Here is a 16,712-nt window from a genome sequence, read left to right on the forward strand (position 1 = left end):
TCTTCCCTGTCCTCCTAACTCCTACCAAACAAGGCTAGCCATCACAGCCTCCTTCTGGGCAGCCCCATCTGTGCCCTCTCCTCTGCAGCCCTGTCTGCCCAGCTGCCCCCAGTGTCCTCCCTCCCTCTCTAGGCTTCCAGCTGGCTCCCCTCCCGCCGCCCTGGTCAGCGGGGCCCACTGGCCTGTGTTATCTGTTGCAGGACCACCTCCAGCAATGCCCGTTTCAAGCCGTGCAGTGTTCTAATGAGAACTGTCAGAAGCCAGTCCTTCGGAAAGATCTGAAAGAACATTTGAGCGCATATTGCCAGTTTCGAGAGGAAAAATGCCTTTATTGCAAAAAAGATGTGGTAGTAATCAATCTACAGGTAAAGAAAGAAAGAGAAAGAAAGAGACAGAGGAAGAAAGAGAGAAAGAGAAAGGAAGGAAGAAAGGAAGAAAAGAAAGAAAGAAAGAAAGAAAGAAAGAAAGAAAGAAAGAAAGAAAGAAAGAAAGAAAGAAAGAAAAGAAAGAAAAAGAAAGAAAGGGAAAGAAAGAAAGATTGTCTTTTATGGGACTAAATTCTACCTGAGTGGTCAAAGTGAATTTATTTTTGTACAGAAATAGGTCCAAAGAATTATCTTAGAGTTCTGTAAAAAGCCGAAAACCTTGCTGGTAGGACACTATTCATTTATCATTGGTGAAAGCACTGTTTGAACACCTACTAAGTGTGATTGTGCAAGGAGCAGTGCTAGGTGCTGGGTCATGAGGAGGTGACGATATTGTGTCCTCAGGGTGCTTCAGTCCATCTGGAGTGGCAGGACGTAGGCAGAAAAAGAGAGTGTGCTGTACTTTTCACATGTACCAGAGGAGCCATACTGATGACTCACAAAGTTTGCCCTCAGTGAGTCCTGCGCCCTCTGACCTTTTGGAATAATTGGAAAATTGAATTAATTTACGTGAAGAAAGCAGCCATCTTTATTTAGTCCTTTTTGGAACTAGGCTGTACCTTCCTGTAGAGGGCAAGCCACATAACACAGATCCCCAGAGACCTATGCATAAACCCTGTGAGGCCATAGTAGGGAACCCTGGGAAGCACAGTTTGGCTCTGTTTCATCACACTTTCTCTGTTTCAGAATCATGAGGAAAACTTGTGTCCTGAGTACCCAGTATCTTGTCCTAACAAGTGTTTGCAGATGATTCCAAGATCTGAGGTAACTGTAAATGATTCTCTTAGATTTTACGTAAGGTAAAGTTTTAGTAACCAATGTGGTATGTGTTTGATAAAATCCCACAGGCAGAAGCCCAAGGTTTAAATAACCCCACGACAGCCGTATCTCTGTGTTCCCTTCCCTTTTCCCTGAGAATTCTTCTCGGTTTTTACCACAGCTCTCCTTCTGCCAGGCCTCAGCATGGCTTTTCCCGTTCTGTTCCCTCCCTTTTTCCCAAGCCACCCTTGGTCCCCTGCACGCTGCAGTTCTATCAGGCAGTTGGAGAATTGGTGATGAATTTCTGTGGCATGAGGCTGTCTGTTTCGTAGGTGGATGAACACCTCGCTGTGTGTCCTGAAGCTGAACAAGACTGTCCTTTTAAGCACTATGGCTGTACTGTAAAGGTATGGAATGCCGTTTTGTTTCTGCCCCTACCTTCTACTGTATCGTTTATTTGGCGGGCTCATTTCACTCTTTGATTCCATTCAGGATGCAGAAGGACATTCACTTTGGAGAACTTTTAGACTGGCCATTTCAGTCAGGGTTCTCCAAAGAAACAGAACCAATGGGAGATACATACCTACATATACATATAGAGACTTATTTTAAGAAATTAGCTTATGTGACTGTGGGAACTGGTGAATCTGATTATTTGCAGAGCAGACCAACACTGGAAACTCAGGCTGGAGTTTCTATGTTGCAGTCTTAAGGAGAAGTGCTTCTTTTTTTTTTTTTTTAACGTTTATTTATTTTTGAGACAGAAAGAGAGAGAGTGAGAGACAGAGCATGAACGGGGGAGGGGCAGAGAGAGAGGGAGACACAGAGTCGGAAGCAGGCTCTAGGCTCTGAGCCCAGAGCCCGACGCGGGGCTCGAACTCATGGACCGCAAGATCGTGACCTGAGCTGAATTCGGACGCTTAACCGACTGAGCCACCCAGGCGCCCCGAGGAGAAGTGCTTCTTGAGGAAACCTTATTCTTTGCTCTTAAAAGGTGGTTGGATGAGGACTTCCCACATTACGTAGAGTAATCTGCTTTACTTAAAGTCAACTGATTTGTAAATGTTAATCTCAGCTACAAAAGTTCCTCACAGTAACATCTAGATTAGTTTTGACCAAACAACTGGGCACCGTAGCCTAGCCAAGCTGACACATAAAATTAACCATCATGGTAATTATTTCTAATTCAGACTCCACTGCCTCTACCAGATTTTGAGACTTTCTGGAGTGATCCTTCTGATGATTATAAATCTTGGTTTTATGGTACCCCTTCTATTACCACATATTTTGAGATGGAATTGATTTGAAATCATGTTTTAAAATGTATTGGGGTGCCTGGGTGGCTCAGTCAGTTAAGCATCCGACTTCGGCTCAGGTCATGATCTCGCATTTCACAGAGCCACACCGGGCTCTGTGCTGACAGCTCAGAGCCTGGAGCCTGCTTTGGATTCTGTGTCTCCCCCTCTCTCTGCCCCTCCCCTGCTTGTGCTATCTCTCAAAAAATGAATAAATGTTAAAAATATATATTTTTTAAATAAAAAAATAAAATGTATTTTATTATCTGTTAAACACCTTTAAAAATGTTATTTAATAAATTTATAAAATATACAAAGAAAAGAAAGTTTGCTTTCTACCTCATTTTAACAGATTCTTGATGGATCAAACTTTTAGGCATTAAGATATACCATGCACTGTATTGTTTCATACTTTGTGTACATCTAAAATTACTCCAAATTAAAAGTTTATTTTAGGGGCACCTGGGTGGCTCACTCGGTTGAGCACCCGACTCTTGGTTTTGACTCAGGTCATGGTCTCATGGTCTTGTGGGTTCAAGCCCTGCATGGAGCCTCGCACTGACAACACAGAGTCTGCTTGGGACTCCTTCTCTTTCTCTCTCTCTGCCCCTCCCCCACTCACTCTGTCTCTCAAAATAAGTAAATAAACTTTATTTATTTATTTTTTTAAAATCTTTTTTTTTTTTTCAACGTTTATTTATTTTTGGGACAGAGAGAGACAGAGCATGAACGGGGGAGGGGCAGAGAGAGAGGGAGACACAGAATCGGAAACAGGCTCCAGGCTCCGAGCCATCAGCCCAGAGCCTGACGCGGGGCTCGAACTCACGGACCGCGAGATCGTGACCTGGCTGAAGTTGGACGCTTAACCGACTGCGCCACCCAGGCGCCCCAGTAAATAAACTTTAAAAAAAGTTTATTTTAAAAATCATAAAAAATACTAGAAGAAAAGGTGAGTGGATTTTTTTATTCTTGATATAAAAGTCTTTCTTAGATGACTAACACAAAACCAGGAGCTATAATTTTGATGTTTAACCACAAATATTTTAAACTTTTATATGATTTTTAAAAATACCATAAATAAAATCAAATGGCAAACCACAAACTGGAAGTAAATATTTACAACATATGACAAGACAAAAAAGGATATTTTCCTTAATATATTAAGAATCATTACAGTAGGCATAGGAATATACGAGTAGTTTTCAGACAAAAATTCAATTGACTAACAGATGTAAGAAAAGACACTCAATCTCACTCCTAAATGTATATTATAACAAGAAATATAACTTTCACCATCAAATTGACAAAGATTAAAACAACTTACAATATCCCAACTTTTTCTGAGGATAGTTTAGTTACATCTATGAAAAGTGAGGGGCACTTGGCTACCTTAGTTGGTAGAGTATGTGACTCTTGATCTCACGGTTGTGAGTTCAAGCCCCACGTTGGGCATAGAACTTCTTTTCTTTTCTTTTCTCTTCTTTTCTTTTCTTTTCTCTTTTCTTTTCTTTTTTGAGAGAGAGAGAGAGAGAGAGGGTGCAAGTGAGCAAAAGGCAGAGAGAGAGAGAGAGAAGCAGGGGTCACCCAAAGCGGGGCATGAGCTCACCTGACGTGGGACTTGAACTCATGAACCATGAGATAATGACCTGAGTGGAAGTCAGATGCTTAACAACTGAGCCATCCAGGCACCCAGAGCTTAGTTTAAAAAAATAAAATACAGGAGCACCTAGGTGGCTCAGTCGGTAAAGCGTCCGACTTCCACTCGGGTTATGATCTCATGGTTTGTGAGTTCGAGCCCCGCGTCGGGCTCTGTGCTGACAGCTCAGAGCCTGGAGCCTGCTTCAGATTCTGTGCCTCCCCCTCTTTCTGCCCCTCCCATGCTCATGCTCTGTCTCTGTCTCTCAATAATAAATAAATGTTAAAAAAAATTTTTTTTAATAAAAAAAATAAAATACAATAAAATAAATTTTTTGTTAAAAAAAAAAATAGTGAGCCCATACAGTGACCTTGTAATTCTATTGCTAGGAATTTATCTCAGAAATTCTTTCATAAGTATGCAATGATTACACGCATATACAAACCCTCACACGAAGCTGTTTATGTAGCAAAAGACAACAAAAAACTAAAAACCTCTAAGTCCATCACTAAAGTACTGGCTATATAATTTTTATTATATATTATAATATATTATTTATATTTTGGAATACCATGCATCTGATAAAAAGAATGAGGTATGTATTTTTAAAAATTAAATATGGTTATGATCTCATTGAGTTAAAAATGTGTATATATCTTCACTGACTCTGGTGAGTGAGAGACTTAGCAAATTGGATGCGGTGCTGGAAAGAAGAGGACTTTTGCTTTTCATTCTATATCTTGCTGTATTGTTTCACATGAGCATCCATTTCTCTTTTTTTTAATTTTATTAAAAAAATTTTTTTAATATGAAATTTATTGTCAAATTGGTTTCCATACAACACCCAGTACTCATCCCAACAGGTGCCCTCCTCAATGCCCATCACCTACCCTCCCCTCCCTCCCACCCCCCATCAACCCTCAGTTTGTTCTCAGTTTTTAAGAGTCTCATATTTTGGCTCCCTCCCTCTCTAACCCCCCCTCTTTTTTCCTTCCCCTCCCCCATGGTCTTCTGTTAAGTTTCTCAGGACCCACATAAGAATTAAAACATATGGTGTACGTCTTTCTCTGTATGACTTATTTCACTTAGCATAACACTCTCCAGTTCCATCCACGTCGCTACAAAAGGCCATATTTCATTCTTTTTCATTGCCATGTAGTATTTTGTTTTAACGTTTATTCTTTTTTTTTTTTTTTCCAACGTTTATTTATTTTTGGGACAGAGAGAGACAGAGCATGAACGGGGGAGGGGCAGAGAGAGAGGGAGACACAGAATCGGAAACAGGCTCCAGGCTCCAGGCTCCGAGCCATCAGCCCAGAGCCTGACTCGGGGCTCGAACTCACGGACCGTGAGATCGTGACCTGGCTGAAGTCGGACGCTTAACCGACTGCGCCACCCAGGCGCCCCTTAACGTTTATTCATTTTTGAGAGACAGAGAGAGACATATCATGAGAAGGGAAGGGGAAGAGAGAGGGAGACACAGAATCTGAAACAGGCTCCAGGCTCTGAGCTGTCAGCACAGCCTGACGCGGGGCTCGAACTCAAGGACTGTGAGATCATGACCTGAGCTGAAGTCAAATGCCCAACTGACCGAGCCACCCAGGTGCCCCTACATTTCTCTTATCTTAAGAACCTATTTTAAAAAATGCATATTGTGGGAACCTTTAAAAAAAATCATTGGAGTCCACAGATTTTCACATATCAAACCAGTGACAGTCTTGGCTACAAAAAGGATAAGGTTTACCTTTTTAGTGCATGAAATATGGCATTGCTTTCCAGCTCTGAAAGGAATCTTCCTAATAGTTAGGCCTAAACTCCCAGTTGGGTTGTAGTCTAGACCTTCCAGGGTGAAAAGGAAGAAAAGGAGGAGGAAAGGTATTCTCTGGAAAAGGGACCAATCCTAAACTGAAGGAAAATTGTTGATAAATGTATGCTTTGGTGCACAGATCACCCAGAACATCTACCATTTGCTTTTACTAGTAATATAGGCAGTTTGCAATTCGGTATTTTAATCATCAGGGAAGAAGTAACCCTTTATTCTTATAAACCTGTTATTTGATTTTGAGGGCAACAAATTTGCCTGGGCTGAATTTACAATCAGGTTGCATGCCTGTGGCCTTTGATAGAAGACAGCATGAAAATGTGTGCTTGGTAGGAGAGAGAACTAACCTAGGCTTGAAACTGATCTGAAGCTAACCCGCCAAATAGATAGGTTTTGTGTGGGAATAGTTGACAGAGGATAACTACACTTGACCCACGGTCACACATTCCCAGCACAAGGAAGGAAATCCACATTGAAATTTTGACAGTGGCCCGATTCTTTGTTTCTGTAAGTTTAAAATTGTCTCATGGGCACTGTAGAATCCTGTGGCTGGGAAAGGGACCTGGAGGGGCTGTTTCTTCTGCAACTCAGCTTCAGACAAGCAAGCAAAATTGTTAAGGTCTGCTTTAGCAGAATATCTCGCCACCACCTTCATGTTTGGAGCTTTTCAGCAGCCTGACTTCCTTTCCTCTTCACATTGAAGGATAAACGGGGGAACCTGCTGGAGCATGAGCATTCAGCCTTACGGGACCACATGCTTCTGGTTTTAGAAAAGAACTTCCAGTTAGAAGAACAGGTAAATATTCAAGAATTCAGATATAAGGGGAAGCATCACAACCACTGGGGTTGGTAATCGTTGGCTTTTTATAGTCTCCTCTGTTTGAGTACATGTCTACTGGAGGTAGATGGTTTTCTACTAAGTGGCCAGGCAGACCCATAGGATTATAGAATATTAGAACTGGAAGGTGCCTTTGAGATCTCTGGACCCAACCCTTTCATTCAGCAGATGAAATAACTAAGCTCAAAGAAATTTTGATGTGTTTGTAACTTGTAAGTGGTAGAATTTACTCTCAAACCCATGTCCCCTGATTCTTAGTCTAGAAATACCACACTGTCTCTGCAGCCTATCCACACGCCTTTTGGTTAATATCTGGCACCTAGTAGGTGACTAGCAGGTGCTTGATGTTTTTTAATTAGACCAATCTTACCATGAAGCAATAGTTAACTATCTGTTCTAGGCATTTTGGGTTTTATATATTTTGTAGTAAGTCTTAACTCCTGCCTATGAAAAGCTTTGCAGCCTGATAAATGCATACATACATATGTATTTCACTGAGTTGTGATTACCAAGTGAAATTATGTGTGCAAATGCCTGCCACAGTCCCTGGAATATTCATAATGGACTCCAAATGCTGATTCTATTGAGTAATTATTATAAAAGTTAATTATTTTGTTAGAACATCTCAGAGGATCAGACTTCTCAAGCCCATGTCAGGAAGAGAGGGAGCTGAATTCTATTACTGCCAATTAGTTTATGCTGTCTAATTCCATATTAAAGTAGGTATGTGAGTTCCAAGGTCAGACCCTGGAGAAAAGTGCGAAGACCACTCAGACCGTGACTTTGGTAGAGGGCACACTGCCTGATAACCATTCCTAAGTTCTTTCTGTACCACTTGCCTCATCCATCCATCCATCCATCCATCCATCCACTCATTCAACAAACACCTGCCATACATCAGCTATGAGGTGCATTGCTAGGGGCTCTGAGTCAAGAAACACACAGCTTCTGCCCTTGAAGGACTCACAACGCAAAAATGCAAATAGATAAGTTGCCGTGCCATAGGATATGCTGTTACTCAGTCCGGGGTACAGAGGCTGCAGCAGTTTGCTCTGTGGGATTTGGGGAAAGCTCTTCAAGGTAGCACATCCGAGCTTCATTTTGAAGGAAGAAAAGATTTGTCAACTTAAATGTTGTGGGGAAAGAACGTTCCAGAAAAGGAAAGCTTGTGCCAAGACCAGGAGTTATGAGAGAGGCTGATGGTTCAGGGAACTGGGGTTTTGGGGTGGTGAGGCTCCTGAACATGAGCCAGAAAGAGCTGGAGACTGGTGTGCTGGGTGCAGATTGCAGTGGCCTTCCATGTAAGCTAAGAGGTTGCAGATACTGTACATTCAATTATTATTTTTTATTCATTCATATCTGCTTCGTTTCAGAAAGGATTTAAGGGCCAAAGTTTGAACTAATGTTTGTCAGTAATAGGGGAGCCAATGGAGGTTTCGAGATAAGAAAATACAGGTTTCCCACACAATGGGAAACAGAGCAATCCTATGGAACCTTTCATAAGCCAATGTCGTGTAAAGCAAAGAAGCAACTACCATTTCATAAAAGCGAAGATCCTCTTTGATTTCTTTCGGTTAGTGAAACAGGCACTAACGCAAGTCTTTCATGAAAGCAAAGTGGCGTGAAGCAAAGTTTTGGATGGTGGGGGCAGGCGAAGACCACTACTTGGCTGGCTAATTGTTTGGCTTTAAACAGTAAGATAGCTGGTGGTAGCACAGAAGATGGATAGAGGGAGAGGAGAGCATGAAGACAGGGGACCAGGCAGAAGGATGTTGTCATGAACTAGGCAATGTAGCAGTAGAGCCTGGCAATTAAACAGTGAGGGCTCTGGAGCCAGAATGCCTGGTTTTGAGACCTGGCCCCACACTTGCCGTATGAGTTTGGACAAGCTACTTAACTCCGCTCTTCCCCAGTTTCCTCATTCATAAAATGGGGTTGTTGGAAGGGTTAAATGAGCTAATATATTTAAGCTCTTAGCACAGTGGCAATGTAATAAGCAGTTCAGTACTAGGTGAAGGCGAGATACTGGAAGTGATGGTGCTGGTGGCTCAGCCAAGGCTGTGTCTGGGGATGGGAAGGGCATTGAGAGACACTCCAAGGTCACAATGGCAAGCTGTAAGTTTAGAAGGCGGAGAACATGGAGTTATTATCTGAGATGGACACTGCAGGACAAAGAGAGGTAAGGTGAAGGGAGAAGACACTTATCAGGGAGATATGTCTACCATGTAGGTGGAAATCAGCTCTCAGGATCTAAATGGAAGATTCTGGGGCCAGAGAGCAGATGGTTGTTGCAACCATTTGTTCATTTATAAAACACATATCCAATGCCCTCTGTGTGCCAGGCACTGTGCAAGGCTTTGGGGATGAAGAAATAAGGGAGATGTAGCCTCAATAGTTTAGTGGAGGAAAAGACCAAAACAACCCAAAAAAGCAATAAGAGTAATGAAGGTAAGTTAAATGCTAGAGTGTAGTCAGGGGGTCTTAGAACTTGAGAGATGACCTAGGTAGGTGATACTAGTGAAGAAGTGTTTCTGAGAGAAAGTGTCCTTGAGTAGAGGCTTAAAAAGTGGTAGTTTCTAGATGGAGGAGGAAGTGTGTGAGAGACCAGGACTCGATGGACAATAGAAGTGTGTAGGCTTGCAGGGCAGGGCACAGGTGGGATGGGAATAGGCAGCAGGCTGAGAAAGTAGCCAGGGGCAGATCATGTAGGACCCTGTAGGGTCTGTAAAAGAAGGCCACTAAGGATGGTTAAGGTCGGGGGGGTGGGGGGAGTGACAAGACCAATTTGTCTCTGGTTACAGCATGAAGGATGAATTGGAGAAAAACAAGTGTAAAGAAAGGGAGAGCATCATTCGTTCATACTAAAAATATTTATCAAATACCTGCTGATGCCAGGCACCAGACCAGTTGCCAAGGTTACAGCAGACTGTGGGACATGCGTCCCAATTCCCATAGAGCTTCCCATCTGGCGGGAGTGCGAGGGATGGTGTAGGACCAGGTGGGAAGCTATTGTAGCAGCCCAGGTGAGAAATAAGGCTACAGTGAGTGTGAAACGAAATGAGATGAAATGAGAAGTAGATATAAGAATCGTTGGTTTTGTTGTGTGTCGGGAGTTTAAAGTTGGTAAGTATTGCTGATTGAATGGATGAGGCGATAGGAGGAGGGTTGTCTAGGCTCACACGAAAGCTTTTGGTTATTTCCCTGAAATAATTACAGATTCTAAGAGCATATCATGTTTTGCCTACCACTTGCTAAGCTAGCTGTCTGCTGGGCAGGTCACTTAAACTCTCTACCTCTGTTTCCTTATCTATAAAACGGAACTGATCATCATACCCAACTCATAGGGTTTTTTGAGAATTAAGAGAGCTAATGAATACAAGGGTATGACAGACATTCAGCAAATGTCAGCTATTACTATTGATACTGTGCAGATAGCATCTGCTGTGCTGTGATGATCAGTACTGTGTGGTTGTTTAATAAGTGCATACTGAATGAATGAAGAGAACTAGTTCAGTAAATTTTGTCAAGTGATGTCACTATCATTAGATGAACCATCATAGCTGGTTAAGCTATGAAAAAGACTGATGAGAAATCTGTGGACCTGGTTTTTTTGAAGCACCTACAAATATTATATAGAAATCTACCTGTAAATATTTTCCTAGAAATACATGTATGTATTTTTCTTTTTTTTAAATTTAATTTAGTTATTTATTGAAATTTATTTAAATTCAAGTTAGTTAACATATAGTGTAGTAATGCTTTCAGGAGTAGAATTTAGTGACTCATTACTTACATGTATATTTATTTTTCTAGAAACACTTTCTTACTGCAATATTTTTCTAGACTTGTATTTAAATTATTTTAACTTGTATACATACACTTAAATGATCTCGTTCCCATTTCTGTTATTAGATTTCTGATTTATATAAGAGCCTAGAACAGAAAGAAAGTAAAATCCAGCAGTTAGCAGAAACAGTAAAGAAATTCGAAAAGGAGTTCAAGCAGTTTGCACAGCTACTCGGCAAAAATGGAAGCTTCCTCTCAAACATCCAGGTGAGAAATGGCCTCTCTATTCATAGCCAAGATTTGGCCTTCAATTGGCAGTCAGGGTTTTTCTTATAACTTCTTAAGTGGAGATAATTTCAAATGTAAAGAAAAGCTGTAAGAATAAGATAGTGCTTAAAAATACCCATGTATTCTTGGGGTGCCTGGGTGGCTCAGTCAGTTAAGTGTCAGACTTCGGCTCAGGTCATGATCTCATAGTTGGTGAGTTTGAGCCCCATATTGGGTTCTCTGCTGTCAGCATGGAGCCTGCTTTGGATCCTCTGCCCCTCCCCTGCTTGTGCACATGCTCTCTCTCTCTCTCTGTCTCTCTCTCAAAAAAAAAAAGAAAAAAAAATCTGTGCATTCTCCGCCCAAATTCACCCATTGTTAGTATTTTGTCCCATATCTCTCTACATCTCTGTTGCTGTATGTGTATGTACTTTCTGAAGCATTTGAGAGTAAGCTGTATATATTATGGCCCTGTACCTGTACACACTTCACTATGTATTTCATAAGAATAAAGATCTTCTTTTACATAACCCCAGTACATTTAACAATGTCAGTAAGTTAACTAATATAATTATGTAATTATAATATTATATGTATTTATGTTATATTTAATTATAATAATATAAGGTATTAACAGAATTGACATAATACTTTATATAATTTATGGCAATTAGGGTTATAATTGATGTTGGGCCAATATTAGTTCCTTTATGTAAGATTCATTGAGCGTATCCATAGTCAACAAAGTGAAATATTAATTCCCTTGGGAATAAAATGCTTTATTTATTTAAAAAAATTTTTTTTAATGTTTATTTTTGAGAGAGCAACAGCATGAGCAGGGGAGGAGCAGAGAGAGAGGGAGACACAGAATCTGAAGCAGGCTCCAGGCTGTGAGCTGTCAGCACAGAACCTGATGCAAGGCTCAAACTCATGAGCTGTGAGATCATGACCTGAGCCAAAGTCGGACTCTTAACCCACTGGGCCACCCAGGTGCCCTGGGAATAAAATGCTTTAAACACTAAAATATATCAAAAATTACTTGCAAATCATGAATGTTAAGTAACCATAAACAAATTTCTAATGAATAGTATCTTTACTGTAGTTATAAAATTTATGGTAAAAAAAAATTTTAATGTTTATTTTTGAGAGAGAAGGACAGTATGAGTGGGGCAAGGGCAGAGAGAATGAGAGAGAGAGAGAGAGAGAGAGAGAGAGAGAGAGAGAGAGAGAATCCCAAGCAGGCTCTGCACTGTCATCATGTCAGCCTGATGGGGGGAGGGGGGATGTGCTTTGATTTCACGCACCTCGAGATCATGACCTGAGCCGAAGTTGGACGCTCAGCTGACTAAGCCACTTGGGCGCCCCTGTGGTGAAAAGGATTTTAAGACCTGTGGTATGGGTAGCAGTTTTGAAATGTGGACTATCCCAGAAAAATGCAGGCCATGTAATTTCCCCATACTTTGTCAGCACACTGTGTGTGTGTGTGTGTGTGTGTGTGTGTGTGTGTGTGTGTAGAAAAAAAGGAAATCTTTATTTGTTATTATCTCAATTCTGACCTTTTTCTAACACAAAACCAGTCAGAGTTAAGGTCCTGAGGGGCAAGTGTGGAAGAGAAGTATGGGTCTAGTTTTATTTACTCTCTTCTACCCAGGCAGAGAATCTAAAGTTCAAGCCTTACCTCATTGCACTTCTGAACCACTTGTAGGGCTCAGGCCAGAACGAATGGGTCTATTTCCAGCTCATTCTCTGCCTTCTAACAGAGCAGGCATGGATCAGAATAGCCTCTGAGAAGGAAGTGATTAAGGCAAGAGGAGAGACAACAGGAGAACAAAGATATAAAGATAGGTTAGAGCACCAAATGGATAGAAATTGAGGGAGGAGTAGAAGTCAGATGAAGAGAAGTTCAAAAATTTGGAACAGGAGCTGCGACTGGAAGGAGGAGGAAGATACTAGGTAGTTCATCTCTCTGTGAACCTCACTGAATTTTCTCTTCCAGACTGTGCATTTTTCATTGCATTAATTGATTAATTAAATATGAAATGTTTGGGTTGAAAAAATTCAATATCAATGAGTTACTAAGATATTAACTTTTTTTTCTTTTTTACATTATGATCCATGTTGTACTGAAAGGCTCTTGCCAGTCTCATTGACAAGTCCGCTTGGCTAGAAGCTCAAGTGCGTCAGTTATTACAAGTGGCTAACCAGCAACAAAATAAATTTGATCTGAGGCCTTTGGTGGAAGCGATTGATACAGTGAAGCAGAAAATTACTCTGCTAGAAACCAATGATCAAAGACTAGGTATGGCACGTATTTTACTTCCCTTTGGATGACTCTGTTGTCTGCATATGTTTCTGGAACAAGCAAACACCAGGCCAGATGGAGAGTCGCAGCTGTCCAGGATAAACAATGGTCGAATCTGGTATTTGTGAAACAGAACAGCACAAGATTCTGGCCACTTGGGGGAAAATGATGGACGGCGATGAGCAGGGACTGGAACAGGCAAAGGGTAGAAATGGGCCAGGAAATTCCAAACACAGGGAGTGGTGGTTTTTAAGAAGAGTGGAAAATAATGAAAAAACTAAGAGAGAGATGTGGTAGAAACATTGTTTGAAGTACAGGAAAATCTGAAAGGGTTTGGCTATTTAAAAGCATCCCAGTTATTAAATAATGGGCCTCACCATGCTAATGCACACGAGTCAAATGCTGTGTGTCTTCTATATGCTTTGGTGAGCTTCAGTTCAAGAGTATGTATTTGGGTTTCCTTGGTGCTACTTTTATCAAGACATGAGAGTCACTGAGTTAATTATTCATATAAATGATCCATTGGTGGACATTGAATTCAGTTCATCTTTAGGATGTCAGAATTTTATTTTTCTCTTCAGATAGCACAATTCCACTTTGGGCAAATTCTAAAGACAACTTTAAGGCCTATGGAATGTTTTTTTGTCTTTCTTTCTTTGCAGTTGTTTTGGAAGGGGAGACTAACAAACATGATGCCCACATTAATATTCATAAAGCACAGCTGAATAAAAACGAAGAGCGATTTAAACTGCTAGAAGGTGCCTGCTATAACGGAAAGCTCATCTGGAAGGTGACAGACTATAAGACGAAGAAGAGGGAGGCACTCGATGGGCACACGGTGTCCATCTTCAGCCAGCCCTTCTACACCAGCCGGTGCGGCTACCGGCTCTGTGCTAGAGCATACCTAAACGGGGATGGGTCCGGGAAGGGGACACACCTGTCGCTGTACTTCGTGGTGATGCGAGGGGAGTTTGACTCACTGTTGCAGTGGCCATTCAGGCAGAGGGTGACCCTGATGCTTTTGGACCAGAGTGGCAAAAAGAACCACATTATGGAGACCTTCAAGGCTGACCCCAATAGCAGTAGCTTTAAAAGACCTGATGGAGAGATGAACATTGCGTCTGGCTGCCCCCGCTTCGTGGCTCATTCCACTTTGGAGAGCGCCAAGAACACCTACATTAAAGATGACACCGTGTTCCTGAAAGTGGCCGTGGATTTAACTGACCTAGAGGATCTCTAGTCCCTGTTTCTGGGGGTGATGAAGGACTTGTTGGGTCCAGAACCATGGAGGAGGACACCTGTGATTATCATATGGACTGACATTGAACTTAGTACACATTTGTATTTGGCTTCTTGCCACTTGGTGTTTGAAGGCAGTTTAAAACTTCTCAAGTGCTATCTTCTTTTTACGTTTTACTCTATCCCAGTTTGAAACTTAAAACCTTAGAATATTCTCTCATTATTTATATTTTTATATTTCTTGAAAGATGTTAAGTTTCTTGAAAGCGAGGTCTGGGGCATATCTGTTTTACTGGTGCTTAGCATAGCGTCTCATGGTAGGCACTATGTGAAATGTTACTGAGGACACAGAGGAAGAATTGAAAATGCTTTGGTATTTTATTATTTGGCCTGCTGATTCTAGACCTGACCATAAGCCTGCAAAAGCCATCTTCCAGGGTAGACTACTCCAGTTAAGTAGTTGGGTGATGTACTTTCAAAGACCATAAGCCCAGTTTGGAGCAGACTTTATTTGGTCAAATACAAAATTTGTGGAAATTACTACACCTCTAAATATTTTCATTAAAAATTACCAGTAGTCACCAAGTACAGTTTTGCAAGGCTGTGTTAGAACTGGTGAATAGAGGAAGCATTTTCATTCTTCCTGTTGAAGTAAACAGAAAGTACTGCACTGTGTGTGTGTGTGTGTGTGTGTGTGTGTGTGTGTGTGTGCAGAGAGAGCGAGAGGGAGAGATAGTTTATACACATATATATGGAGATATAGTCCTCCAACTAAAGCTCATATTTTATTAGGTACAACCATGTGAAAAAAAGCTGTTTTCATAGGTCAGAAAAGGTCAAGTATTAACAGTTTCATAAGGTTCAATTTAGTAGATATGTATGTACATGTATATGTATGTATACACCTAGTTTAAAAGTATGTTGGTAATAATAGTAAGTTACTGTGAGGATGGGTAGAATTTAGTACATGATGGAGAAAAATGTCATAAATGGATAAGAGGAATTTAAACCTAGGGAGAACACCATTATTATTCCTATGGTGTCAGAAGTATTCTCATCCCAAACTGATTGGTAAAAGCAGTATCTCCTATTCTTTTTGAAAGAACTTCTGAATTCATAAACTGATATGAAAATGGGCATTTATATAAACCTGTGACTTTTCTTGTTGAAGTTGTGAGTACTTTGTGAGGAACAGAAATGATTCTGTTCTTACGCATCTGTCTGTGTGGGTCTATCTACGAGGGTGTGTGTACCAGTCAGGTGAATCCCAGTTTTCCTGAGCCCTCCTTTGTTGTTATGCAACTCAGTGTTTCCTGACATTCAAGCCGACTCCCTTGAGTGTGTGGGGATAAAGTGCCCTGGGCTGAGGGCCACTTAATGCAGCTTACCCGAGTGAGAACCGTGTACCTTATAGCTTTTGAGCAGTCGATCTGATAAAATAAACATGATTTTTATACCAGTGGCTTCTGGAATAATTGAGACTTTCTTAATCTCTTCTCTGAAAAATTTCAAGATGCTAAAGACTCATCTTGCAGAAATCATCCCAAAGACTTAAAGAAATAAGTTCACAATGGAAACATACTAAAGAACAACACTGTAGCTGCTGGTGAACTCTGGCACAATTGATGGTCAACAGATTGACCTCACACACACTCAGGAAGCATATCTGTAGATCACACAGCCAGACCCAGTGGTTCTGTGTGTTTGTTTTCAATGTTCCTAATCCAGTCCAAGTCCTTGGGAGTAGAAGATCATATTGTTGTAATTAGTTTTAAGTGGGTATGAAAAACATTTTAAAGTGAATTTATCAAAATACTGGTTTTGTGTTCTAACCAGCTTCTCTACATAAAAAGCTTCAATCATGGCATGGTTTGCTTATGAGTTCAGAGTCCCTTCATCATTGAAACAGTGATCATGAAACAAGGTATTACAGAGTAAAAAGGACTCTTTCTCAAAAATAAGAGTTGTGATTTTTGTTTTATAGAAGTGGATCCATGTAAACGGTTTTTCCTCTTTTACGATCTGAGCAGTTATTTTTATTCTATGTCAGAAATATTTAAAGATTTTATTTTTTAAGTAATCTCTACACTCAATATAGGGCTCAAAATCACAACCCCAAGATCAAGAGTCCCATGCTCTACTGACTGAGCCAGCGGGGTGCCTCTATATCACAAATATTTAAATTTATTCTATTTTGGTTAGATTTCAATTCCTGATGAAAAGAAAAAAATAGGTGTAAGAGGGAAGTTAAGAAAGGCATGTACAGGATTAAGGTAGGGTGGGGAGGTACTCTACATATGAATGCATATTAACAGATCTGAACTCTGACCCCTGACATCCAAA

The 16,712-nt window shown here is 40.9% G+C and overlaps 1 protein-coding gene across 4 annotated transcripts in view; it reads left to right on the forward strand.

Annotated features, from left to right (window-relative positions):
• TRAF5 (TNF receptor associated factor 5) overlaps window positions 1-16,233 on the forward strand; it is a 51,559-nt gene extending 35,326 nt beyond the window's left edge. For 3 of the 4 annotated variants that reach the window (XM_086694017.1, XM_086694019.1, XM_086694020.1), the window contains 7 exons: window positions 201-365; window positions 1,113-1,190; window positions 1,517-1,591; window positions 6,641-6,733; window positions 10,688-10,828; window positions 12,959-13,127; window positions 13,793-16,233. In XM_086694017.1, the coding sequence (XP_086550143.1) occupies window positions 201-365; window positions 1,113-1,190; window positions 1,517-1,591; window positions 6,641-6,733; window positions 10,688-10,828; window positions 12,959-13,127; window positions 13,793-14,370 (1,299 nt within the window). In that variant the 3' untranslated portion in view covers window positions 14,371-16,233. The remainder of the gene's footprint in view (window positions 1-200; window positions 366-1,112; window positions 1,191-1,516; window positions 1,592-6,640; window positions 6,734-10,687; window positions 10,829-12,958; window positions 13,128-13,792) is intronic. The other variant, XM_086694021.1, reaches the window with a different exon arrangement.
• The last annotated feature ends 479 nt before the right edge of the window (window positions 16,234-16,712 follow it).

Source organism: Puma concolor, chromosome E4, assembly GCF_028749965.1.
Source record: "Puma concolor isolate L17-30 chromosome E4, mPumCon1.1.hap2, whole genome shotgun sequence".
NCBI lineage: Eukaryota > Metazoa > Chordata > Mammalia > Carnivora > Felidae > Puma > Puma concolor.